This window comes from Malaclemys terrapin, chromosome 9 (genome assembly GCF_027887155.1).
Source record: "Malaclemys terrapin pileata isolate rMalTer1 chromosome 9, rMalTer1.hap1, whole genome shotgun sequence".
Classification (NCBI taxonomy): Eukaryota; Metazoa; Chordata; order Testudines; family Emydidae; genus Malaclemys; species Malaclemys terrapin.
The window spans coordinates 50,607,098-50,634,997 of NC_071513.1; the positions used below are offsets into that span (position 1 = coordinate 50,607,098).

At 43.6% G+C, this 27,900-nt stretch overlaps 1 protein-coding gene across 3 annotated transcripts; it reads right to left on the bottom strand.

The window, feature by feature from the left end:
• Positions 1-1,549: 1,549 nt before the first annotated feature.
• Positions 1,550-27,839, bottom strand: RNF168 (ring finger protein 168). 3 transcript variants are annotated; one of them, XM_054039606.1, is made up of 9 exons: positions 27,128-27,839; positions 25,804-25,971; positions 18,532-18,639; positions 14,613-14,956; positions 8,551-8,627; positions 6,581-6,757; positions 5,769-5,893; positions 4,448-4,535; positions 1,550-3,731 (listed from the first exon to the last, which is right to left on the bottom strand). In XM_054039606.1, exons 4-9 carry the CDS (start codon positions 14,911-14,913, stop codon positions 2,646-2,648), a joined length of 1,854 nt encoding a protein of 617 aa, XP_053895581.1. In that variant the 5' UTR covers positions 14,914-14,956; positions 18,532-18,639; positions 25,804-25,971; positions 27,128-27,839; the 3' UTR covers positions 1,550-2,645. The 3 variants fall into 3 exon arrangements, with proteins under 3 accessions (XP_053895581.1, XP_053895580.1, XP_053895582.1); XM_054039605.1 differs by lacking the exon at positions 25,804-25,971; XM_054039607.1 differs by lacking the exons at positions 18,532-18,639; positions 25,804-25,971.
• Positions 27,840-27,900: the final 61 nt, after the last annotated feature.

A 27,900-nucleotide genomic window follows, 5' to 3' on the forward strand; every position in this document is an offset into this window, starting at 1 on the left:
TCTGTTGGCATAGCTGTCTCTCACACTGGTTGTTTCGTCAGCATAGCTATGTCACTGGGGGGTATGGTTTTTTCACATCCCTGACCAATATAGCTATGCTGGTGTACATTTTTAATGTAGATCAGGCCTATTTCATCTGCAAAGCTAAAAAGCACCAATGGAGAGACAATGCTGTAACCAAAAGAGAACAAGGGAACAATAAAGTTGCAGAAACGCCATCAAAACTGGATAAAAAAATTTGCCAAGGCAGTAGAGAGCTAGACAGGAAACTTCTTTTCTGAACAAAGTCAGAAGGAACTGAAACAAAACACTGCATAAGGTATTAAGGCATAGGCAGTTGGCCTTCAAATGGAGCTGAACTACCAGTGCCTCAAAGAGAAAAAAGTCTTTTGAAAGCTGGAGGAATTACGGCTTGTGCATGCTAGGAAGAGCAGGAATCCAGTCAACATTTTGTTTTTAGAGAAACATTTTAATGTAGGAAAGGGTTAACAGCTTTGAGCAAAGGTAAGATTAGTGATAGAGTAAATACATATCTAATAAGTATAAAAATTGAAAGGAAAAATTAAGGGCTGGACTGGGATAGAATATAAGTTATGGTATCTGATAAAGAAAAATATAGTGAGTGAAGGCTTCTGCACAAGGGCTGAGAAAGCAATAACCTGGGCAAAGGGGCGAAAGGTTTTGTTTTGGGTCTGGTGTTTTTTTGTTTTTAAATGTATCATCTCACTTATTGTCTTTGTTAGACTGAAAAGCTCTTCTGGGAAAGTACCATTTATGCATGTAATGCTCATACCATGCTGCTATTGTTATTGTCATAAACATCAGAAGACAAAAAGTCATGCACAGGTTTTTGGCTTGTCCCACTGCTTATGCTTTCCAAAAATTATTTTAAAATGCTGTTTACACCAGGGGTTGTTTCTCAACCAGGGGTCCAGGGCCCCCTGGGAGGCTGTGATCAGGTTTCAGGGGGCCACCAGGCAGGGCCAGTGTTAGATTTGCTGGGACCCAGAGCAGAAAGCTGAAGCCCCACTGTGTGGGGCTGAAGCCCAGGACTCCCAGCCCTGCCACCTGGGGCTGAAACGTGAGCAACTTAACTTTGTGGGGACTCCTGCAGTGTGGGGCCCCAGGCAACTGCCCTGCTTGCTACACCCTAATGCTGGTCCTGGCTTTTATATGCAGAAAAACAGTTGTGGCACTGGCAGGCCATGGAGTTTTTGTAGCATGCTGGGGGGCCTCAGAAAGAAGGTTGAGAACCCCTGGTTTACACCCAAAATGTAAACACAAGTATTTTTAGTCTTCCCTAGGGAAAAAAATGGCAAAATAATTAATTGAAGTTACATAGTGATGAAAGCCATTTTAAATGATAGAAAGTCAGAAGAAACAGCAGCTGTATTGTGGCTTGGGAATGTCTCGCACTTAAACCATGAAAAGTGCTTGACCTTAAAGATTAAACTCAGAGCCAAAACACAGTTTTTAGTTTTTGTTTTGGAATTTTTCATTCCAAATACACCCAAACTAACTGTTGTTCAAACAAATGTACAGATCAAAATAGGATCCAAACATTTATTGTAATACTCATCCACTAAAAATGTGAATATACACAGAACAGCTTCATCAGTATTACTGTAGATTAACATTTAGGTTAACATTTGGCAAGTCCAAATAAAATAAAATTGTTGATTTTTGTTTCCTCACAATGCAAACAAAATAGTAAACTGGGAGTTTCAGAGAAGTAACGAGGAGGAAGCAATGTGGGCAAATGAGAACCCTTCACCTATCATTTGTAGCCTGCAATAACTTCTCACAGGCCTGAGGTTTCTCGCATTCTAGACAAACAGCAATTCAGATGAATTATAAAGCTCTGATATTATTTGCTTATTTGAACAAAAATATTTAACATGTAACAAAACAGCAAAGCAGGAGGAAAATGGTTACTGACATAAAGGGATGATATCCTACAAAGATGACAAAAAGAAAGGGTAGTCTTATAACCAGACAAACTAACTCAAAACTGGGAATAAACGTAGTCCTTATTCACACTTGTTGATTCATTAATTATAACTTACTCCAAATTATAGTCTGTTTATCTTGACTTTTCCCGCCCCCTCCCCACCTCTTTTCTGGTCTGGTGATTTTGTAGATTATATACTTTTGATGAAATTCAACATTGTTGTAGAAAAAGTAATGCTAATTTAGCCAATATTTTCAATAGGAATCTAATTACAGAACTGTGAGAGGAAAAGAGTACAATAGACATGGTTAATGGTCATATCTTCACTAGCCAACACTAATCAAGCATGGTGAGGTTAGAGTCCAATCCTTCAACATAACGCACAGCAGCTGTGCTGATGGAGGCCTCTAGTGCTGTAGCCCTGCAGTGAGCAAATAATTGAAGATACAGACTCGTTCTGTATTTAGTTAAGAAATTAACTAAAACTGATAAGGTCTGGAGGAAAGAAAGGCATTAGAGGCTCCTTGGTTCAACAGCACTGTATAATTCTGAGTGCATTTATGCTCTAAATTGATCCTCCTTTAATACAATCAACTTAAAACTAGCTGTTTACAACAAGCTTTATCTGATACAGGGAAGGATACTGCTTTATTTCCCATCCACCCCACTGTGCCTTCATAGTTCTACTGATCTTTTACTTTGAAACAGACCTCTTAAACATCTGAAGGATTGTCTTTTGCTTATTCTTGGTCAACAGTGATTGGATATCCTTTGAGTCACAGCTGTTGACACAATTCAACACTTTTCCTCCTCTGACACTCGGCAATTTCATCTGGAGGTTGCTGGGAGGCTGCCAGTTCTCATTGTGGGAGCTTCTTCGCGGTTTCCGATGACTCGTTTCAGTCTGGCTCTTGGGAGATGTCGACTCACTTGCCATCTTATTACTACCTGTCCCAGTTGGAGATTCCTCCAGACATGGAGATGCTTTAGGACGCAGAAGGTACTCATCTGGAGAGCCTTTCTTTCGGTTTAATGTCTTTTGCTCCCTGTTTATCTCTCTCTGAAGTTGCAGAGCCAGGAGCCTGTCTTGCTCCTCTTGCTTCCGCCTCTCATAAAGCTGCTTCTCCAAATCTATATGCATTTGCACATTAAGATCATTTACCTTCTCCTCTTGGTCTTCATAAGTTTCTGGAAAAGTTTTCCTCCTTTTATCAATCAAGCATGCATCAACTGCTGATTCAGTTGGAGATTCTTGAGATTTTCTTTTTGGTGTCTCCTTACTGTTCTGTAACACATTTTGTTTCTTTCCTTCAACTGAGCAGTTTGCAGCCACTTCCATGAGATTATGGGATGCATCCCTGTTTTCTAATTTGCCAGATGTCACAGAATCAACTGCTTCCTGAAGAGAAGAGCTAATTTCTGCACATATTTCAGAGTCTATGTTTTCTGTACATGTAGAGTTATCATTTTCAAAGGCACTTCTAGCTAACTCTCCACTGGAAGAAGAAAGTCCAGTATCAGGCCTTTCCTGTTTTGTGACATTGTGAAGTGCATTTGTAATTTTATCTACCTTATAGTTTGCTCCTGACAGACCTTCCCACTCAATGGGATGAGACCCCACTACAGGAGAGGTATTTAAATAAGTCAGACATGATTCTAAAAATGAATCCTTAACATTTCTGTCTTGAACAGTGGAGAAAGTTTGTGGAGACAGCGTTGGCATTTCCTCTCTATCCTTTTCTTGCCACATTAAGATGTCATCTTCAGTGCTATTATTTTCCTACAGAAAAGATAAGGCAAAACTGAAAACAAACCGATCAAATACAGCTTGGTGAAAAGTTAATCTTCCATAAACTTTTACTTCTGTTCAGAAATATTTATTGTCCTCTGATGAGCTTTTATATAAATAGAAAATTTGATAAAATAAAAAGCAAGCTTCATTTCTGTTGGCTGCATTAGCTCTGAAAGCTAGAAGGTATTAAGCTGGATTCTTTTCTGACCTGTGCACCAACTGTACTATTAACCAAGTCACCATTGTATAATACTTGTTGGGGATGATGCACAAGTCAAAATGTAAACAAGCTTTCCTTCCAGATGCCATACTGAGTTTGCAGTTAGAATATTTTTTTTGGTCAGAAAAGTAGAGATCTCATACATAAGGAAAAATTACTCCTGCTTAGCAGACCTTAACAGTGAATTTTCTGGCTCCAATACTTGGTATCAGAGAATCAGAATACATATTCAGATCTTGCAATTTTTCACAGAGTAACAAAAATATATTTTGCCTAGTCAGTGATACAGATTGGATGAAATGCTTTCTAAGGCCATTTCTGAAATTCTATTTAAATACAACCTTTACCTTTTTAAGATGACAGTATGTTCATTTTTATGGTTATATAGGTACTTCCAGTCTATATACCCTCAACAAAAAGAAAAGAACATGCAGCTACTAATAAATAGTGCCATATATAACTTCAATATGGAGACGTAGATTACCATAGAAAAGGAGTTATTCCTGCGTTTCTCTGCTTTTTTAGAGAGCAACATTGGTACCGAGGCACAAGGTGGCTTTGGAGATAGATACCTTAAGGAGGAGAAAAAAAAAAAAAAAAAAAAAAAAAGCACATATTAAGACAAAACTTTAAGCATCAAATTAAAGTCTGAGTCTCCTCCATATTTCTCTGAACCTTCAGATCAGTGTAGGTGAGTGTCCCACTATTATCTTCCACATTAGCCTGTGCTGAAATACTGTAACATTCAGTAGCTTCCTGTTACCATAGATTACTAAAAAAAAAAAGAAAGAAAGAAAGAAGAAAAAAAAAAAGTATGCCAAAAAAGTAATGCAGTTCGCCACTTGAATCCAAAGATTAAACGATAGCTTATTTTACAAACGAAAAAATCATTTAAGTATAGTCATTTTGAAGGCGATTTGTTGCATCAACAGGAAACAAATGCTTGGTATTATACTTTCCAAGCCTCCTTGAAGCCAGGAGAAATAGTTCATATTTACTTTAAAAGGCAACAGTGATTATACAGTGTGGCTACCAGCCACAGCTGGAGGACCATAAAGGGTCAAGTTCTCTGATCCTAACTGGAAGACTGGATGGTATACAAGTCTATAAGGACTGAATAACACTTCTCTGAAAAAGTGAACTTAAAAAAGAAAAAAAAAGTTAACAGAAACTGATCTGCCAGGAACAGAACTAAAGTTGAGTAACAAGAGGGGCCACAGTGATTAAATTTAAAGAATATATCAACATAGAATAAATTCAGCCTAAGTAGGCCAATGGGACAACAACAGTATATTGAGGCAGAACACAGTGATCTTAAAGTGAGGTTACAGTCGAAAGAGTCAACTATGCAAAGGCAGCACTCGTTATTCAATAGATCTACCTGTATGTGTCAAATCTTATCTGTTTACTGACATTTTCACTATTTGCCTTGCAGCTACAGGAGAACAAGAATGATTCTATTCTTGGCCACACATCAACAGAATTACTAACTGAGCTCCAACTGCAGAATCTCTATTGCTGTGTCATCTCAGAGGAAGAACACAGCTTGACTTTCAGATTCCAGGTTGAATTTGCTCTCCTGACAATTAGAAAATCCATCTTTTTATCTGTTACCTGAGCAAGTTTGATAAGAAAATAGTTGAGAGAATCAACACAGAATGCCAGTGTGCTCTTTTACGTGGTACTTTTCAAATTTTAGCCACACTTAGTTCTTCCCAAACTAAAAACCATATTTCTCCTTTCACATGCTGTGTATGTTGTGGAAGTGTACCATCGAATCTTGGACAGAAAGGTGGATTACTTACTTTTGGATGTCTCCAGAGTTGCTTGATTTGTTTTTTGTCTTGCATGAACTAATTGGAGATGGGCCAGATGTGCGACTGTTTGCACGTAAAGGAGTGCTGAACATGTGTTCATCAGTAGACTTGTTCTTTAATGACAGGAAACATACAGAAATTAGACAAAATTGAAAATAAGCGTGCTTCTATACACAGAATTAGTTATTTGCATGAATTCTTTGGAGCTAACAATAAGTATAGATAGGGAACTGCACTCAGCATGCATTAAATTTATCTGGAGGCAGTGGTATCAGGAGAAGAGTTTTTCATTAGTGATAAATTCATTGTTTTTCATTAGTATTACCACAAAATGGCAGGTTATATCAAATACAACAGAGCTATATACATCCCATATCTATATATATTTCAATGGTTAGGATTCTTCTATGTTACTCTTCCTCAAACATTGCCATTGCATTTTCCACTCCCAAGCACAGGCTACAGACATTAACCTCCTCCAAAAAAACATTTTTTAAATGATGGCAGAAGAGAGGAGCTCCTGATATCCAAAAAGGTGGTTACTATGGAGGAGATTTTAAATCAACTACTGGTAAACACTTCAAGTGTATTTTAAAAGTGGAAATTTTTATTTTCTCCTCTCTTTTGTTGGATTTTAAAACATAATGCTCAATAAGTTATTTAAGCATTGAATATTTAATGTTGGGTTCCAATCTAAAATTTGAAGAATTCATAAGGATTTTTGCATATGCTCTGGAAGATATAAAGATCACTCACTTCGAGAAACACACTGCTCTAATGCCCCCTAGAGCTAAACTCACCAAATTGATACTCAGCTCCCATGCCAGCTCTTCATCTTGTTTAAGCTGTTCCTCCATCTCTCTCTGCCTTTCTTCTGCCAGCCTGTGCACTTCTTCTTCCTCTGCTAATAGCCTTTGAATGTACTCCTCACTTGCTTTGCTCTCCTCTTGTTCGTGTGCCCACCTCTCTGCCTTCGCCTATAAGAGAAGTTTTTAAAAGATCTCAAATTAAATTTCAAGTGAACCTGCAGACAACACATTATTACACTAGAACCTCTCTATCTTACACTTCATTAATATGAACATCCCGTAATTCACAAAAAGGCACTCTTCATGTTTCTCAGCAAAAATTTAATAGCAGAGTGCTGTGAAACTTCACTAGTAAGACTTCACTAAATTTAGCATATATACAGGATGCAATCTAGGATACTATTAAGTATTAAAGCTTCAGTAATCAAAAGAATCGAGTACACTAATGAGCTACCTTTTGATTCCTAGAAAACTGCATTTGTAAACTTGCTAATCTGCAAGATTCAGTGACTTGCAAAGGGTCTCCCAGTGAGTGTGAAAAGGTTACTTACCTGTAGCTAGAATTCTCCAACTACGTGTATCTACAGAGAACCTTGAGAAAAACATGTGCCCTTGATACAGCAGACTGGAAACCATCCATATTGCAATGACTGCTGAAGCTGTTCGTTCTCTCATACAGCTAATCATTTAATGCAGGGATATGGAAGACGGAATAGCACTCATCTCTTTCAATTCCTTTCTAACCCTTTAGAGCGTCAAAAAAACTAACATAGTAGGGTGGGTGAGTATGGCTCTCTTGATGCAATATACTGAGAACTCCAGTTATAGGTTAAAATCTTTTTTTCCTTTAGGAATTACCTTTCCAGACTTTCTTTCTTTGGAGATCAGCCAGCAGAAACCACCCCAGTCAGACTAAAGGCATTGTGATTGTTCTGCATTACCTTGACTACAGACTGGAAAAGCTTGAACTATAGAGTGGAGGTGTAGAAGTGGCCAAGGGAGAAGCGTTTTAAGGTGCTCATGAGTGTCTGACCCTGGCAAACCCTCGCAGGGCTCTGGGCTGAAGACCGGTGGAGTGGGAGGGCCCAGGCTCCCCTACCACCCTCTAACCACTAGGCGCCATCTCTTTCAAGTGCCAGCCGTTACAACCCTTCTCCATTCTTCCATCAATGTCAGCCTTGACATCCCTATAATCTCCTTCCACACATGTTGTAAGAGGAAGGTCACACATGATCACTCAACTTCCTTGTTACCGTAATGAAAAACAATGCAGCCACCAGGAAAAGGTGGTACAAGAGCATTCAGACATTGGTTCAAATTGAAAATCTATAAGCATTATTAGTACCATGTTTAATTCCATTTAGAAGGGTCCTAAAGTAGAGAGTAAAAAAGAAGCAAGTGATCAAATAATTCCTGCACTGATCCTGACAATTTGTGGTTGAACAAGAGCATGTCTTTAGAGAAACATCTAATATTTATTGAAAGATGAAGAGTGAGAATTAGTCACATTCCTTGGTAAACTATTCCAATGGTCACCTACACCGACTTAAAATTGTACACCTTATTTCTTGTTTGAATTTTTATAGCTTTGACTTCCAGATGTTTGATATTGTTATGCCCTTGTGTGCTATATTAAAGAGCCCAGTAGTATCAAATGCCCTCTCCCTGGGTAGCTTCTTGTACATCATGATCAAGTCACCTCTTAATCTTCTCTTTAATAAGAAAAACTGAACTCAAGTCTCTCACTGTAAGGTGTGTTATCAAACCTCAAACCATTCTTGTAGCTCTTTCCTCTTCAATTTTCCATTACAGCACTAAACTTACTTTCTATTTTAAAAGAAAGAAAGAGGAAAGTTATTCTAATTAAATAGTCAAATACTGGAGTCATTCTATACATACAAGATTCAAATAAATCCATACTCAAGGCAGTTACTACTTTAAACAGGATTTTCTAGACTTACCTTGCTAATCTCTGCCTCATATTCCTGTCTCAGTTCCCCAGGCTTGCTTAGCTGATGCAGTGGTTGGGATATACAAACTAATCCAGAGAAAAAGAGAAGGGGAGTGTGGGGAAAACAAAATGATCACTTTAAATAGCTCAGATTTGTATAGATTCTTTTCATACCACAGCCCATTACAATTTCATATTATCCTAGTTTAACTTAAACCTAAAACATGCAGAACACAACCATATCCAAGACTGCACCTTAACTCAATTGTGTCCACCTAGTGGGAACATGCAGTATGTTCCAATTCATTGAGAAAGCAAATGCATCTCTCAATCACTTCCAGCTTCCCTCACCCTCTATGAGGAAAATGACCAGGCTTCCTTACACTGTAGGATAGTGCAGCATGAAATGTAAAGATCTTAAAAGCTGACCTTCAAAGGAGGGGAAAAAAAAGTCTGTACTCTCTTTTGTTCTTTATAGTATATAAACAGCCTGAAATGTGTGTTGCTCTGTTGCTTTGAAGCTATTTAACAGGATTCTCACTCTTGGGTGTAAAAAATTCTTGACAGGATAGAACTCTCAAAGCTAATGTGTTGCAGGGCTTCACCTCCACATATCAACAGAGGGAACATTCCCATCCTGGACTGGCAGTGATACAGTTCACTGGTGTCCTCAGATATCAGTTTCTTTTTCAAACAAATGAAGAAATGGAAGAAATTTATCAATTCACAGCTGTACAAATAAAGCCACTCAAACTCTGATGATGCCACAGCACAACTGGTTGCTGAGTTCTGTGACTTTATCTTCACACACAACTATTTCAAATCTGATGACAATATATACCTCCAGACCAGTGGCACCGCTACGGGCGCCCGCATGGCCCCACAATATGCCAACATTTTTATGGCTGACCTGGGACAACGCTTCCTCAGCTCTCGTCCACTCATACCCCTTCTCTACCTATGCTACATTGATGACATCATCATCATCTGGACCCATGGGAAAGAGACTCTGGAAAAATTTCACCATGATTTCAACAGCTTCCTCCTCATCCTCCCTGATTGAACTAACTTCGTTATCTCTAGCCTTACTCACTCTTGCTTGCATATTTATACCTGCCCCTGGAAATTTCCACTACATGCATCCGAAGAAGTGGGTATTCACCCATGAAAGCTCATGCTCCTATACGTCTGTTAGTCTATAAGGTGCCAAAGGACTCTTTGCTGCTCAAACTCTGATGGCAGTGAATGGACAAGTGAGATTCCTGTAAGAATATTATTTTCAAAGAAGCAGAATTAAGCATGTCTCCCTCCTTCTTGATGAAGGATATGATGCCCAGATTACTTGTTTGAAATTTCTGGGATATCAGGCTCTGAAAGTTCTCAGAGCACTCAGAACTGTCCTTATTTTGCAAACACTAATGTGCAGGTTTTATCAGTGGAGCAAGTTCATACCATGTGCCTATAATTTTATCACTGCTTGATCTAGTGTGTATTGTTAGTCTTTTTATTAAATGGGACATTTCTTGAGCTACTTACTTTCCAAAAGTAAGAGTCCTGTAATTTCCTTTTTTAAAGATACCATTATTATTATTATTTTTTAAAGCTACCGCTCTTGATTAAGTAGCTTAAGAGATGTCCTATTTAATAAAACATTCTCACTAGATCAGACAGTGATAAAATTATAGGCTCCTGCTCAAACAAACCAATTTGATCTTTTTAAATAAAGAGAGAGAGAGAAACCAGGCCCTTTCAACTGCATAAGGTAAATACAAATATTTCAAGGATACTCTACCATCACAATATATTTTCAAATTTGGCTCTCTCTACACTAATACTTTTAGTCGCAAAACTTTTGTCGGGCAGGGGTTTGAAAAAAAAAAAACGCACACCCCTGACCAACATAAGTGTCAGTGGCAGAGCATCTCCTGCTGACAGCTACTGCCGCTTGTTTGGGGTGGTTTAATTATGCCGGCATACAGCGGCTACACAGGAGACCTTACTACTGTGCTGCTGTAAGATCTACAGTGTAGACATTATCAGAGGGGTAGCCGTGTTAGTCTGAATCTGTAAAAAGCAACAGAGGGTCCTGTGGCACCTTTGAGACTAACAGAAGTACTGGGAGCATAAGCTTTCGTGGGTCAGAACCTCACTTCTTCAGATGCAAGTAATGGAAATCTCCAGAGGCAGGTATATATCAGTGTGGAGATAACGAGGTTAGTTCAATCAGGGAGGGTGAGGTGCTCTGCTAGCAGTTGAGGTGTGAACACCAAGGGAGGAGAAACTGTTTCTGTAGTTGGATAGCCATTCACAGTCTTTGTTTAATCCTGATCTGATGGTGTCAAATTTGCAGATGAACTGAAGCTCAGCAGTTTCTCTTTGGAGTCTGGTCCTGAAGTTTTTTTGCTGTAAGATGGCTACCTTAACATCTGCTATTGTGTGGCCAGGGAGGTTGAAGTGTTCTCCTACAGGTTTTTGTATATTGCCATTCCTGATATCTGACTTGTGTCCATTTATCCTCTTGCGTAGTGACTGTCCAGTTTGGCCAATGTACATAGCAGAGGGGCATTGCTGGCATATATAACATTGGTGGACATGCAGGTGAATGAGCCGGTGATGTTGTAGCTGATCTGGTTAGGTCCAGTGATGGTGTTGCTGGTGTAGATATGTGGGCAGAGTTGGCATTGAGGTTTGTTGCATGGGTTGGTTCCTGAGTTAGAGTTGTTATGGTGCGATGCGTGGTTGCTGGTGAGAATATGCTTAAGGTTGGCAGGTTGTCTGTGGGCGAGGACTGGCCTGCCTCCCAAGGTCTGTGAAAGTGAGGGATCATTGTCCAGGATGGGTTGTAGATCACTGATGATGCGTTGGAGAGGTTTAAGCTGAGGACTGTAGGTGATGGCCAGTGGAGTTCTGTTGGTTTCTCTTCTGGGCCTGTCTTGTAGCAGGAGTCTTCTGGGTACACGTCTGGCTCTGTTGATTTGTTTCTTTATTTCCTTGTGTGGGTATCGTAGTTTTGAGAATGCTTGGTGAAGATCTTGTAGGTGTTGGTCTCTGTCTGAGGGGTTGGAGCAGATGCGATTGTACCTCAGTGCTTGGCTGTAGACGATGGATCGTGTGGTGTGACCGGGGTGGAAGCTGGAGGCATGAAGGTAGGCGTAGCGGTCGGTGGGTTTTCGGTATAGGGTGGTGTTAATGTGGCCATCGCTTATTTGTACGGTGGTGTCCAGGAAGTGGACCTCCCGTGTAGATTGGTCCGGGCTGAGGTTGATGGTGGGGTGGAAGCTGTTGAAAGCATGGTGGAATTCTTCCAGGGCCTCCTTCCCATGGGTCCAGATGATGAAGATGTCATCAATATAGCGTAGGTAGAGAAGAGGCATGAGTGGACGAGAGCTGAGGAAGCGTTGTTCCAGGTCAGCCATAAAAATGTTGGCATATTGTGGGGCCATGCTGGTGCCCATAGCGGTGCCACTGGTCTGGAGGTATATATTGTCACCAAATTTGAAATAATTGTGCGTGAGGATAAAGTCACAGAGCTCAGCAATAAGTTGTGCTGTGTCATCATCAGGGATACTGTTCCTGACAGCTTGTATTCCATCTGTATGTGGGATGTTTGTGTAGAGAGCCTCTACATCCATGGTGGCTAGGATGGTGTTTTCTGGGAGGTCACCAATGCATTGTAGTTTTCTCAGGAAATCTGTGGTGTCACGGAGATAGCTGGGAGTGCTGGTGGCGTAGGGTCTGAGTAGGGAGTCCACATATCCAGACAGTCCTTCAGTGAGAGTGCCAATGCCCGAGATGATGGGGCGTCCAGGATTTCCAGGTTTGTGGCTCTTAGGTAGTAGATAGAATAACCCCGGTCGGGGCTCTAAGGGTATGTTGATTTGTTCCTGTGTTAGTGTAGGGAGTGTCCTGAGTAGATGGTGCAGTTTCTTAGTGTATTCCTCAGTGGGATCTGAGGAAAGCGGCCTGTAGAATTTGGTATTGGAGAGTTGTCTGGCAGCCTCCTTCTGGTAGTCAGACCTGTTCATGATGACAACAGCACCTCCTTTATCAGCCTCTTTGATGATAATGTCAGGGTGGTTTCTGAGGCTGTGGATGGCATTGCGTTCTGCACGACTTAGGTTATGAGGCAAGCGATGTTGTTTTTCCACAATTTCTGCCTGTGCACGTCGGCGGAAGCATTCTATGTATAGGTCCAGACTGTCATTTCGACCCTCAGGAGGAGTCCATGTGGAGTTCTTCTTCCTGTGTTGTTGGTGGGAGGGTATCTGTGTATCAGTGCGCTGTTCAGTGTTATCATGAAAGTATTCTTTGAGTCGGAGGCGGCGAAAGTAGGCTTCCAGATCACCACAGAACTGTATCATGTTCGTGGGGGTGCTGGGGTAAAAGGAGAGTCCCCGAGATAGGACAGACTCTTCTGCTGGGTTGAGTGTGTAGCTGGATAAATTGACGATATTGCTGGGTGAGTTCGGGGTACCCCTGTTGTGGCCCCATGTGGCAGGTAGGATTTTAGACAGCTTACGGTCCTTTTTCCTTTGTAGAGAGGTGAGGTGTGTAATGTAGATCTCCTGTCTTATTTTAGTAAAGTCCATTTGTGTGGAGGGTTGGTTATTTATGAAAGTCTCCAGGTTGGAGAGCTCTTTCTTGATGTTTTTCTGTTTGCTGTATAGGATGCTGATCAGGTGGTTCCTCAGTTTCTTTGATAATGTATGGCACAATCTCTCACTGTGGTCTGTGCAGTATGTAGATAGCAATGGATTTTTCACCTTCAGTCCATTTGGTATGATGTCCACCCGTTTGCATTTGGAAAGGAAGATGATATCTGTCTGTATTTGTGCAAGTTTCTTCATGAGGTTGATAGATTTCCATTCCATACGGCTAAATGCAGTGCCTTGCATGGTGTCAAGTATCAGAGGGGTAGCCGTGTTAGTCTGAATCTGTAAAAAGCAACAGAGGGTCCTGTGGCACCTTTGAGACTAACAGAAGTACTGGGAGCATAAGCTTTCGTGGGTCAGAACCTCACTTCTTCAGATGCAAGTAATGGAAATCTCCAGAGGCAGGTATATATCAGTGTGGAGATAACGAGGTTAGTTCAATCAGGGAGGGTGAGGTGCTCTGCTAGCAGTTGAGGTGTGAACACCAAGGGAGGAGAAACGGTTTATATACCTGCCTCTGGAGATTTCCATTACTTGCATCTGAAGAAGTGAGGTTCTGACCCACGAAAGCTTATGCTCCCAGTACTTCTGTTAGTCTCAAAGGTGCCACAGGACCCTCTGTTGCTTTTTAGTGTAGACATTGTCTTTTCTCTAGCTGAGCCAAAGGCTCTGACAGAGTGGGTTATGACAATATCAAAATTACAAACTCTATGTTGTAATAGAATCCTGTTGTACTGCATTCCAGACAGCTGCCCTAATTTGGGAAAGGTGTATAATATCTTATTGAAAGACCATCACTAAAACCAATCTGGGGCCACTGACTCAGAATAAACACTATGGAACAATGGTCTCTACACAAAGGTCTGCAAGGGAGGGGCCCAAACCTGAGAGTCAGATCTGGAGTTTCTGAATTTGAGCACATGGCACAGAGGCCTTATTTAAGAGCTGGGTTCTGCTCTGAAGAAGGGGCTGACAACACATATGGAGGACTTACAGGAGAGGTGGCAGGAGGGACTCTGCCCAGCCTGAAATGCTGATGAACCATGGACTCACAAGGGGTGAACTCAGACTAGGGGCGAGTGCATCTCAATACTTTTGTTATTTTCAAAGATATGTAATGCTGGAGTGCTTTAAGACTAAAAGTTACTGTGGCTAAGGAATTCCTTTGCTAAGCTTGTTTTCTGCCATGTTGTCTTTGAAGAAGTTAAACTGGAAGCCCAGAATACCCACAGTCATGGAGTGTGTGTAAGCAACTACCTTACAAAGGTAGTAGCAAATTACCTTTAATTTACCAGATGATTCAATAATTTAGCTGCGCCAGCAATTATTTTATGATCTCACTTCATGACATCCAAGCTCACTAATACCAATTACTTTCCTACAGCACAAACAGATACAAGAGAAATGTCATTTTACTTACTGTCCTCTTCCAGATCCTGTCCATTAACTCTGCGCTGGCATTCTTCTGGGTAATTCTTTTGAATCCTTTCCCACAGTTCCCAATTGATAAGAGTATTTTTGCGGGCATTATATCGCGCCCAAGAAGAGACCCACCGGCGGCAAAAAGGGCAGTACAAACTTGCCTTCTCTACTGTCAACTGGAAACAAGAGTTACAGAGTGTGTGGTTGCATGGCAGGGTCACTGGCTCCACAAAAATGTCCATGCATATCTGGCAAAGACAGTCAGTCAAGGAAAGAGGAGCCTCAGATTTCTTTGACATTTTGATTCCAAGCAAAAGAAGGAGGTTAATGCAGCATCAATACCTGCAGCCAAAACAAAAGTCACATTTCTTACTTGGTTCTATCAAGAATACAATTTAACACAGAGTTTGAAATGTTTGCTGAATAATGTATAAAAAGGCTTGAGCTATCAAAATGTATGCTTAATCAGCTATTTCTGTTCATCATCCCCAAGATTCCAGATTTGCAGAGTAAATTAGAAATCCTTCTCAAAGTCATTTACTATCCTGAAATGACTAAGACTACATCAGCAATCCATGTTACACAAAATGCTTGGAAACGAACTGCAAAGTTTTGAAAAAATCCTGAATGCTCTATTATAAAATTCCAAAGTAGGGGGGAAAAAAAATGTATGCAGGGCTTGAAAATTTACATGCATTCACTAGCTAGGGTGAAAAATACCTTTCCCAACACACCCCTTTTCTCCTACAAAGATATGCCCCTTGCAAGCCACTTGTGGGATGGGGAGTATGCTTAACACGCAGGTGAAAAGCTAAGCCCATTGGCCCTATTTCCCCAGCCCATCAATTCAGGAACAGGGAAGGTATTGGGATTTCTACCAGGGTGATTCTTTTAATTAAATGGCAGATGAAATTCAATGTTGATAAATGCAAAGTAATGCATATTGGAAAACATAATCCCAACTACACATACAAAATGATGGGATCTAAATTAGCTATTACTAGGGCCCAACCAAATTTATAGCTATGAAAAACGATTAACAGAGTGTGAAATATGATCTCCCCTGTGAAATCTGGACCCTAGCCAGCAGCTCCTATCCTGTGCAGGGCTCCAGATGCTCCCCCACCAGGGATTGAAACAACTTCTTCCCCTGCAGGGCCGCTCCCAGGGAAGGTCAGACACACCTCCGGGATTCTCCCCAGCTGCAGGAAGCACCACAGCTCCAGCTGTTACACCCCTCCTCCCTGCCCAAGAGGTTGCAGTTCTAGCTGTCACACACACACCCACACACCACCCAGGGAGGCTGCAGTTCCAGCTGTCACCATCCCCCGCCTAGGGAGGCTGTGGCTCCAGCTGTCACCCCTCTGTGTGGAGAGGCTGCAGCTCCAGCTGTCAGCCCGCCACGGGGGAGGCAAACTGCCAGAACCAGACCAATGGAAACTCACCCCCCAATACTGTGCAACCCTCACTTCTTTGCTGCTGCTGGTGGTGGCTTTAGAGATGGGTGCCCAGGCAACAGCCTTCCTCACTGGTTGCCCAGCTCTGAAGGCAGTGCTCCTGCCAGCAGCAGGGCAGAAGTAAGGGTGGCAATCCCATGATCCCCCTACAATAGCCTTGCGACACCCCCTCCCCAACCGCCTTTTGGTTTGGGACCGCCACGGTTACAACACCGTGAAATTTCAAATACAGTAACTCCTCGCTTAATGTTGTAGTTATGTTCCTGAAAAATGCTACTTTAAGCGAAATGAAGTTAAGCGAATCCAATTTCCCCATAAGAATTAACGTAAACAGAGGGGATTAGGTTCCAGGAAAAAAAAATTTCAACAAACAAAAGATTATTATTTATTTACACACACACACACACACACACAATAACTTTTAAACAATTTAATACTGTACACAGCAATGATGATTGTGAAGCTTGATTGAGCTGGTGAAGTCAGAGGGTGGAATATTTCCCAGGGAATGCCTTAGTGCTGAATGATGAACTAGCACTCGGCTGAGCCCTCAAGGGTTAACACGCTGTTGTTAACGTAGCCTCACACTCTACAAGGCAGCACGAATGGAGGGAGGGCAGACAGCATGGCAGAGAGAGACAGAGACACACAGTGTGTGTGTGTGAGAGTGTGTGTGTGAGAGAGAGAGAGGCGCATTGCCCCTTTAAGTATGCTGACCCCACTCTAAGTACACTGCCTTTTTAAGTAGATAAGCAAGTTGAGACAGCAGCTGCAGCCAGCAAGCGCCCTCTGTCCTGAGCCCTGTCGTGTCCCTCCCCTGCTCTGTGGAGATGGGGTAAAGGAGCAGGGGGCAGGAGACGGGTGGAGGGGGACACCCTGACATTAGCACCCCTCTTCCCCCTGCACAACAAGCAGGAGACTCTCGGGAGCAGGTCCAAGGCAGAGGGCAGGCAGGAGCAGCACACCGCAGTGGGGGGGAGGGACAGCTGAACTGCCCAGCAATTGATAGCCTGTTGGGTGGCTACTGCACAAGGAACTTAGGGGAATGGGGAGCTGATGGGGGGCTGCCAGTCCACCCTGGTTCCAAGCCCCCATCAGCTAGCTCCAACGGGCTGCTCTTCCTACAAGCAGTGGACAAAGCAGGCAGGTGCCAAACGTTATAAGGGAGCATTGCGCAACTTTAAACGAGCATGTTCTCTAATTGATCAGCAACGTAACAACGTTAACTGGGATGACATTAAGTGAGGAATTACTGTATAAACACCTGAAAATGTGAAATTGACTAATTTTAAACAAACACACACACAGGCTCTGAAATTGACCAAAATGAACCTTGAATTTGGTAGAACCCTAATAATAAGACTAACTATCATAATGCCACTATATAAATCCATGGTACACCTACATCTTGAATACTGCATACAGTTCTAGTTGCCTCATCTCAAAAAAATACATTTTAGAAAAGGCACAGAGAACTGCAACAAAAATGATTAAGTGTATAGAACAACTTTCACCTAAGGAGATATTAAAAAGACTGGGACTATTCAGCTTGGAAGAGATGACTAAGAGGGTGTATGATACATCAAGGGTTCTCAAATTGGGGGGGTCACAAGGTTATTACGTGGGGGTCGCAAGCTATCAGCCTCCACCCCAAACCACACTTTGCCTCCAGCATTTATAAAAATGTTAAATATTAAAAAATGTGTTTTTATCTATAAGGCGGGGGGAGTGTTGCACTCAGAGGCTTTCTGTGTGAAAGGGGTCACCAATACCAAAGTCTGAGAACCACTGAACTAGTAGGACTATATATTTGAAGCCACCTATTCCACACCATTATTGGAAAAGATGAGCATTCTCTCCTCCTTCTTGCTGTATTTCCAAGTTTCTAGCTGATGAGGTTGGTGATGGGGAACATTTCCAATACTGTACATATTTTCCAGCCTCTGGGTTGGGGTCCTCTTTCTCAATCAACACCTCCATTAACTGCATCATGAAATTAGTCCATTCTTGTCTGTTTAACTGTTACAGACATGATTCTGAACACTAGTAAAGAAAACTGACAACAGTCTGGTCAGATTTTACTGATTTCATCTGGCAAAGCTCCGAACAGAAGCATAGGCAATGGGATTATCGGTAGACTTAGGGAAGCAACACTATATCTAAGACATGTTTGGAATGTCATTTTCACAACTATAGAGAATACTTTATTTTGCAAAGTTTAGGGAACTCTCCTTGCTCAAGAAAGCTGGACGACTTTAAGTGAGGAGTTACTGTACAGGCCCTCAGTTTTATTATCACCTGAAGTTAACCTTCAATATTGTTCTGTAGATCAACAGTGGTTCTTGCTCAAAAAGATAGTGTACTTGCATTCATCTGGTTGACTAACCTAGGGCTAAAAAGCTGAAATGAAGTAATCAAAACTGAAAAGCCTGAAAAAAAGTGAAATGATATGCTGCATACCTTTTGTTGTCCAATATGATTTTGTGATACTTTTATGGACCATCCCATACCTTCCTCACAGCATTTTCTGTCTGCTCTAGTAGTACCAGGAAATACATTTCACAGGCTCTGATTTAAAAAAAAACAAACAAACATATAGATAACTGATACTCAGACTAAGGCTCAGGAGCACAAGCAGCTCTCCTGCACCTCTGTGCAGCACATGATATTAAAGCACCATGTGATTTAATTATTAACCAATCAGGATGCACTTTTACTATGTTATTAACCAATTGCAGTTGATAAAATAATAACTTGGTCAGACATTTAGTTGTGAGAAAATATATCTATATATTAAAAATAGTAAATAAAATTCACACTACAGTGGCTCTTTTGGGTAATGCTGATTTCTAATTTGGCTCCTGAACCACTGAAGTCGGAGTATCACTGATATAGATCAGAGCAGAACAAGTGACAATATATAATAATGAATACGTATTTTGTAAATGCTCCAAGTTACAAAAGCTTAAGTTTAAGAAAGCTCTCCCAATGATCTCCTCAGAAATGCAGGGAATATTTATATAGGTAATAGTTAACCCGTTCAGCTTGGATCCAGGACACTCTGGCAACTAAAAAGGAGCAGGTAGAGACTGTTGGAGTATGCAGTCCAATAACCAAGCTTTGGACATTCTGGGATGCATGCTATGAAATGCAGCACTCACTTTCAGAAAACATTATTTCAAAGACATGGAATGGACAACGATGGAAGAGACTACTGACCACCTGACCAGGATGGTGATAGTGACTGCGAAATGCTCAGGGAGATTAGAGAGGTTATAAAAATAAAAAACTCAACAATAATAGGGGATTTCAACTATCCCCATACTGACTGGGTACATGTCATCTCAGGAGTGGATGCAGAGATAAAGTTTCTTGACACCTAAAATGACACCTTTCTTGGAGCAGCTAGTCCTGGAACCCACAGGATGAGAGGCAATTCTTGATTTAGTCCTAAGTGGAGCACAGGATCTGAACCGCTTGGCTAAAAGTGCCACCAGGGCTTAAAAAAAAAAAAAAAAAAAAAAAAAAGTAAAAGAAGCAGTGAGAGGCAAAAAGGCAGCCTTTAAAAAGTGGAAGTTAAATCCTATTGAGGAAAACAGAAAGGAGCATAAACTGTGGCAAGTGAAGTGTAAAAATATACACCTCTACCTCGATATAACGCTGTCCTTGGGAGCCAAAAAAATCTTACCGCATTATAGGTGAAACAGTGTTATATTGAACTTGCTTTGATCCACCGGAGTGCGCAGCCCCGCCCCCCCGGAGCACTGCTTTACCCTGTTATATCCAAATTCATGTTATATCAGGTCGCATCATATCGAGGTAGCGGTGTAATTAGGAAGGCCCAAAAATAATTTGAAGAACAGCTAGCCAAAGACTCAAAAAGTAAGAACAAAACATTTTTTAAGTATATCAGAAGCAGAAAGCCTGCTCAACAATCAGTGGGGCTACTGGACGATCAAGATGCTAAAGGAGCACTCACGGAAGATAAGGCCATTGCAGAGAAACTAAATGAAATCTTTGCATTCGTCTTCATGGCTGAGGATGTGAGGGAGATTCCCAAACCTGAGCCATTCTTTTTAGGTGACAAATCTGAGGAACTGTCCCAGATTGAGGTGTCATTAGTCAAGGTTTTGGAACAAACTGTTTAATTTAACAGTAAGAAGTCACCAAGACCAGATGGTATTCACCCAAGAATTCTGAAGGAACTCAAATATGAAATTGCAGAACTACTAACTGTGGTATGTAACCTATCATTTAAATGAGCTTTTCTACCAGATGACTGGAGGATAGCTGATGTGACACCAATTTTTTTAAAAGGCTCCTGAGGTGATCCCAGCTATTACAGGCCAGTAAGCTAACTTTAGTCCCAGGCAAATTGGCTGAAGCTATATTAAAGAACAGAATTGTCAGATTTGAGAGTAGCAGCCATATTAGTCTGTATCCGCAAAAAGAACATGAGTACTTGTGGCACCTTAGAGACTAACAAATTTATTTGAGCATAAGCTTTTGTGGGCTACAGCCCACTTTGTCAGACACATAGATGAACATAATTTGTTTGGGAAGACTCAACATGTTTTTTGTAAAGGGAAAAAATGCCTCACCAATCTATCTGAATTCTTTGAGGGGGTCAACAAGCATGTGGACAAAGGTGATGCAGTGGATATAGCGTACTTAGATTTTCAGAAAGCCTTTGACAAGGTCCCTCAGCAAAGGCTCTTAAGGAAAGTAAGCGGTCATGGCATAAGTGGGAAAGTCCTTTTGTGGATCAGTAACTGGTTAAAAGATAGGAAACAAAGGGTAAGAATAAATGGTCAGTTTTCAGAATGGAGAGGGGCAAATAGTGATGCCCCCCAGGGGTCTGTAATGTGGCCAGTACTGTTCAACATATTCATAAATGATCTAGGAAAAGGGGTAAACAGTGAGGTGGCAAAATTTGCAGATGATACAAAACTACTTAAGATAGTTAAGTCCAAAGCAGACTGCAAAGAGCTACAAAAGGATGTCTCAAAGTTGGGCGACTGGGCAACAAAATGGCAGAAGAAAGTCAACTAAATTCAATGTTGATAAATGCAAAGTAATGCACATTGAAAACATAATCCCAACTATACATATAAAATGATGGGGTCTAAATTAGCTGTTACCATTCAAGAAATTGATATGTATCAAAAAAAGTATTCTTGCCAGCAAGTTAAAGTAGTATGGATTGGATGAATGGACTATAAGGTGGATAGAAAGCTGGCCAGATCATCGGGCTCAACGGGTAGTGATCAACGGCTCGATGTCTAGTTGGCAGCCGGTATCAAGTGAAGAGCTCCAAGGATCAGCATCTTCATTAATGATCTGGATGATGGGATGGATTGCACCCTCAGCAAGTTTGCAGATGACACTAAGCTGGAGGGAGATGCAGATAGGGTCCAGAGTGATCTAGACAAATTGGAGGATTGGGCCAAAAGAAATCTGATGAGGTTCAGCAAGGACAAGTGCAGAGTCCTGCACTTAGGATGGAAGAATCCCATGAACTGCTACAGTCTGGGGACCAACTGGCTAAGCAGCAATTCTGCAGAAAAGGACCTGGGGATTACAGTGTATGAGAAGCTGGATATGCGTCAACAGTGTGCTCCTGTTGCCAGGAAGGCTAACGGCATATTGGGCTGCATTAGCAAGAGTGTTGCCAGCAGATTGAGGGAAGTGATTATTCCCCTCTATTCGGCACTGGTGAGGCCACATAGAATCAATCATAGAATATCAGGGTTGGAAGGGACCTCAGGAGGTCATCTAGTCCATCCCCCTGCTCAAAACAGGACGAATCCCCAACTAAATCATCTGGATTACTGCGTCCAGTTTTGGGGCCCCCACTACAGAAAGGATGTGGACAAATTGGAAAGAGTCCAGAGGAGGGCAACAAAAATCATTAGTGGGCTGGGGCACATGACTTATGAGGAGAGGCTGAGGGAACTGAACAAAGCTTCACATCATATTATTTAGTCTGCAGAAGAGAAGAGTGAAGGGGGATTTGATAGCAGCCTTCAACTACCTGAAGGGGGGTTTCAAAGAGGATGGAACTAGGCTGTTCTTAGTGGTGACACATCACAGAACAAGGAGCAATGGTCTCAAATTGCGGTGGGGGAGGTCTAAGTTGGATATTAGGAACAACTATTTCACTAGGAGGGTGGTGAAGCACTGGAATGGGTTACCTAGGGAGGTGGTGCTATCTCCATCCTTAGAGGTTTTTAAGGCCTGGCTTGACAAAGCCCTGGCTGGAGTGATTTAGTTGGGGCTGGTCCTGCTTTGAGCAGGGGATTGAACTAGATGACCTCTTGAGGTCTCTTCCAACCCTAATGTTCTATGATTCTATGATGTTGGAGTCATTGTGGGTAGTTCTCTGAAAACATCCACTCTATGTGCAGCAGCAACCAAGAAAGCTAACAGAGTTGGGAATCATTAGGAAAGGATAGATAATAAGATAGAAAATATCATATTGCCTCTACATAAATCCATGGCACACCCATATCTTGAATATCACATGCAGATCTGGTCCTCCCCCCCACCCCCCATCTCAAAACAGATATTGGAATTGGAAAAGGCTCAGAAAAGGGCAACAAAAATTAGGGGTATGGAACGGCTTCCATATGAGTACAGATTAAGACTGGGACTTTTCAGCTTGGAAAAGAAACAACTAAGAGGGATATAATAGAGGTTTATAAAATCATGACTGGTGTGGAGAAAGTAAACAAGGAAGTGTTATTTACTCCTCATAACACAAGAACTAGGCATCATCAAATGAAATTAATGGGCAGCAGGTTTAAAACAAACAAAGGAAGTATGTCTTCACACAACACAGTCAATCTGTGGAACTCTTTGCCACAGGATGTTGTGAAGGCCAAGACTATAACAGGGTTCAAAAAAGAACTAGATGAATTCATAGAGAACAGGTGCATCAATGGCTATTAGCCAGGGATGCAAACCACGCTCTGAAGTGTCCCTAGCCTCTGTTTGCCACACGCTGGGAATAGGCGACGGGGATGAATTACTTGATGATTAACTGTTCTGTTCATTTCCTCTGAAGCACCTGGCATTGGCCACTGTTGGAAGACAGGATACTGGGCTAGATGGACCATTTGTCTGATCCAGTATGGCCGTTCCTACATTCTTAAAAGATAATCTGCCAAATCTGCTGGGCCTCTTTTCATTTTATGATATACAAGGAGAATACAAGAATATATAAGAACCTGAAGAATCCCTACACTACCATTAGAACAGCATTGGAAAGCCCCTAGGGCAGTGGTTCTCAAACTTTTGTACTGGTGACCCCTTTCACACAGCAAGCCTCTGAGTGTGACCCCCTTCACACAGCAAGCCTCTGAATAAATTAAAAACATTTTTTTATCTTAAACATTATAATAAATGCTGGAGGCAAAGCGGGGTTTGGGAGTGGAGGCTGACAGCTCGCAACCCCCTGAGGGAGTCACAACCCGCAGTTTGAGAACCCCTGGCCTAGACAGTCCATAGGTCTTTCTGTGGTACTCTCAGCTATTTCACTTTTGTACACACTGACAGAAGCAATGTATTGTGAGCCTCAAAGCTTCACATCATATTAAATGTGAATTGTTATAATTGGCTTAAGCCTCTTCAAGCTGGTGAAAAGCTTATACCAGTGAGCAAGGACACTGTCTCCTGTCATTTGATTCTCCCTTTGTTAAAGGAAACAGATTTTGTATGTTTTTTGTAGTAAACAGGGCTGCATTCAAGCTACCTGGCTCCAACATCAATTTCTCCTATCTGTAATAACCTGCAAGACCCCAAGTCTTTGACTAACTGCTCGGGTCAAAAGGAGTAATAGAATGCTCAAAAAATGATGAGAAGAAAGGAAAAATAAGGTCGGAAGATTGTGCAAAACCTTCCCTGACGTGATGCCAGTGCACTTGGCACTGCACAAAGAATGCAGCCCTGGCTCCATAGATTATAATCTAAATCAGAAAAATAACTCAGCTTTGACTCAATACATAGTCTCACAGTGGCACTGATTAAAAATCCAAAAGTAGAATAACCAATAGAAGGCTTCAAAGAAGACATTTTAAGGAAGAATCAGAAAACAAAGGGAAGTAGTAGCTTGGCACATAAGGAGAGAGGAAGAGTTTTTTGAGTAAACGGAAGCTTAAAAGAGAGGGAATACAAGGAAAGGAAAGTTGCTGTTTTGGGACTTGAAGAAAATAAGCTTGAACTTGATGCAGAATGTGAGAAAAGGACAGTGAACAGGGAAGTGACACAATCAGAGCAATGAAAGAAGTGTAATTTTCACAGCAGCATTTTATACAGACTGGAGGTGAACAAAGTTAAGTCTGGTGTGGAGACTGTAGCAGATGATGCAAGGGATAACCAACACACGGACAAGGGCTCTAACAGTAGGTGTTGAAAGCGACAAGGAGTCCTGTGGCATCTTATAGACTACCAGAAGTATTGCAGCATAAGCTTTCATGGGTGAATAACCACTTCATCAGACGCATGTAGGTGTTAAAAGATTTGAGAGATGTTGTAAAGGAGCTTAGCTTTAAGGATACAGATCCAAATATTTTGGGGACTGTTCATTTTTTTAACAGGATAAATAACTTTTATTTGATCTTTTAAGTGCAAGCTGTATTTTATGTTCACGCTTCAATAGTTGAGCAGAGTTGTTGGTAACTATTCAGTTGATTCATTTACAGAAGACAGGCTTTAAGAGGAGTGTATGCACATGTTGCCATTACAGTGACTGAACTATTCAGTGCCAGGATACCTGAATAAATGGACTCTCTTTTCATGAATATTTAAATGGGCAAAGCAAGAGAAAAGACAATCTAGTTTTGGATTTATAAGGATTTTTCTATAAAAAGCACAGCTGTGTATCCGGTATGATGTTCAGATTTACAGGTGTAAGGCACAGAGGGGCACTTACACCACAGCACTGAGGGCTGCATTGGCATCTCACCAGCAGCTGGGGGTCCGCTTTGCATTTTTCAGAACAAGCACTTGCCTGTATTTTTGCCCACATGAATAAGAATGGGATTTCAGCAGTTACCCATTCCCCCCTCAACTGCTCCTCTTGGCCCCCTCCCCCCCCCATGCAGGGCCTCCTTCCCCCAACCTCAAAGTGAAGTAGGGTTGCCAACTTTCTAACAGCACAAATTCGAACACCCTTGCCCTGCCCCTCACCCCTTCTCCAAGGCCCTGCCCCCAACTCACTCCATCTCCTCCTTCCTCCCCCATCACTCAACTCTCCCCCACCCTCACTCACTCATTTTCACTGAGCTGGGGCAGGGGTGTGGAAGGGGGCGAGGGCTCCAGCTGGGGGTGCAGGCTCCAAGGTAGGGCCAGAAATGAGGGGTTCAAAGTGCAGGAGGGGGCTCTGGATGGTGGGACCAGGGATGAGAGGTTTGGGGTGCAGAAGGGGGCTCCACGCCGAGGCCAGGGGCTCGGAATGTGGGAGGGGGCTTAGGGCTGGGGCAGGGTGTTGGGGCACAGGAGAGGGTGCGGGCTCCAGGAGAGGGCTCAGGGCTAGGGCAAAGGTGCGGAAGGGGGCACAGGCTCCAGGAAGAAGTTTGGGTGCGAGAGGTGGCTCTGGGCTGAGGTGCAGGAGATGGTGTGGGGTACAGGCTCTGGGAAGGAGTTTGGGTGCAGGAGAAGGCTCAGAGCTGAGGCAGGGGTTGGGATGCAGTAGAGGGTTCAAGGTGCAGGCTCCGGGCAGGCAGCACTTACCTTAGGAGGCTCCCCGGAAGCAGTAACATGTTCCTTGGCTACTAGGCATAGGGGCAGCCAGGGAGCGCTGCACGGTGCGCACTGCCTCCACCTGCAGGCAGCATTGGCCACAGTTCCCAGCCAATGGGAGTTGTAAAGCCAGTGCTCAGGACATGCCTGTCCCTCCACCTAGGAACCAGAAGGACATGTCGCCGCTTCCGGGAGCTGCGTGGAACCAGGTAGGGAACCTGCCAGCCAGGGCCATCTCTACCAATTATGGTGCCCTACACAGTCCGAGCACTTGCTTTCCCTCCCCTCCCCTCTGAGGGTCTGGGCTGCGCTCAAGGCCTGGGGGACAGGGAGGCAGGAGCTGTGGGGGGCCACTTTGGGGGGCTCCACAGGCCCAGAATGGCCCAGAGGATTAGCAGGGGGCCTGGCGCGGGCAGCAGAACAATCCGGCATCAGTCCGCTCTGCTCCCCCCACCCCAGCCGCTTGGGGGAGGGGGACGAACCCCCCCCGCACTCACTGGCGAGAAGCGGAGAAACGCAGCTGGGAGCTGGTGGAGTGGAGAGGGCTGGGGCCGGGTTGCTCTGCTTCCCGCCTGCTGGTGAGTGTGAGTCAATGGGGAAGAGGTGGAATGGGGGCAGGCCAGGGGCAGAACGGGGGGGGGAGGGGCAGCAGGGGGATAAGGGCTGGCTGCCAGAGCTGCTGCCATGTATGCAGCACGCAGCTGCCTAGGGCACCATGAAATTTGGGGCAATTTGGTGCCCTAGACAACTGCATATTCTGCATATGCCTAGGGATGGTCCTGCTGTCAACCCTGCACCAACTGGACTTTTAATGGTCCACTCAGCAGTACTGACCACCAGGGCTAGCTTTATGAACTGCGGGGCCCCATTCAAATACCGGGCAGCACTTCGACTGCGGGGGGGTCCGCTCCAGGTCTTCCTGAAGGACCCCTGCCGCCAAAATGCTACTAAAGACCCAGAGCAGACCCCCCCCCCGCCGCCGCCGCCGCCGCCGCCGCCGCCAATGCCAAAGTGCCACCGAAGACCCAGGTGAGTAAAAATACTTTAAAAAGGCACCTAAGGCACAGGGCCCAATTTCGGGGAATTGGCCTAAAGCCAGCCCTGCTGACCAGAACCACCAGGGTCTCTTCTCAACTGGGCTTTCTGGTCAAAAACCGGGCACCTGGCAACCTTAGCAAGGGCTCCAGGGCCCAGAGCCCTCTTCCCCCAGGTCCCCAGTGCAGGGGCCCAGAGACCTGTTATCCCCAGGAAACAACATAAGCTGGGTCTGAGGCCTCCACTATCCGCCGCCCCAGAGCTACAGCCTGATACTCACCGCCCGCCTCAGCCCGAAGCTGCACGGCCGCAACGGATTCTTACCCCTCTCTGGGGGTCAACCAACTGACGTCATCACGTCAGGCGCGCGCGATCCGCACTTCCGGATCCCGCCGCTACCCGCCTACCCCTGGCGCGCCGGAGGGCGGGAGCCGCGGCCTGGCTTCCAGAAGCGCCTCACCGCTGAGACTCTGCGGCCGCCTCTCGGCAAGGGCGGGATGAAGGAAGAAGAGGCCAGGGCTGTTGAGGGCCGGGCCCCGCCCTCTGCTTGCCTGGCTTCGGACGCCCAGCCCCGTGACAGGGCCTGGCCTGGCTGGCCCTGCCCTCGCCTCGTCTTGCCTTGGCGGCGAGCAGAGACCTCTCATTCCAGGCAGGGCGGGCCCCAGGAAACGGAACGCGGGGAGACGACGCGGGGCTGTTAGGCGCCGCTCGTGGGTCGGAAGCCGGCCCCCCGGCCGGCCGTGCCTGCTGCCGGGAGAGGCCTGGGCGCGGCTGGGAGCTACCTGCTGGGGAGGCACATCTGAAGGTGGCGGCTGCTGTTTGACAGGAATTCCCCTTCCTACACCCAGTCTGGGCCCTTAGCCTGTTCTGACACTGCTGGCCGGGGGGAGCGGAAGCCAGGCTATAGCTTGATTTTAGTCAGGCTTTTGGCGCAATCTCTCATGATATAATAAACCGACCAGGGAAACGTGGGCTAGGTGAAATTACTATAAAATGGATGTGTAACTGGTTGAAAGATTATAAGTATAGTCATCACTGGTATCCTAACCCCCC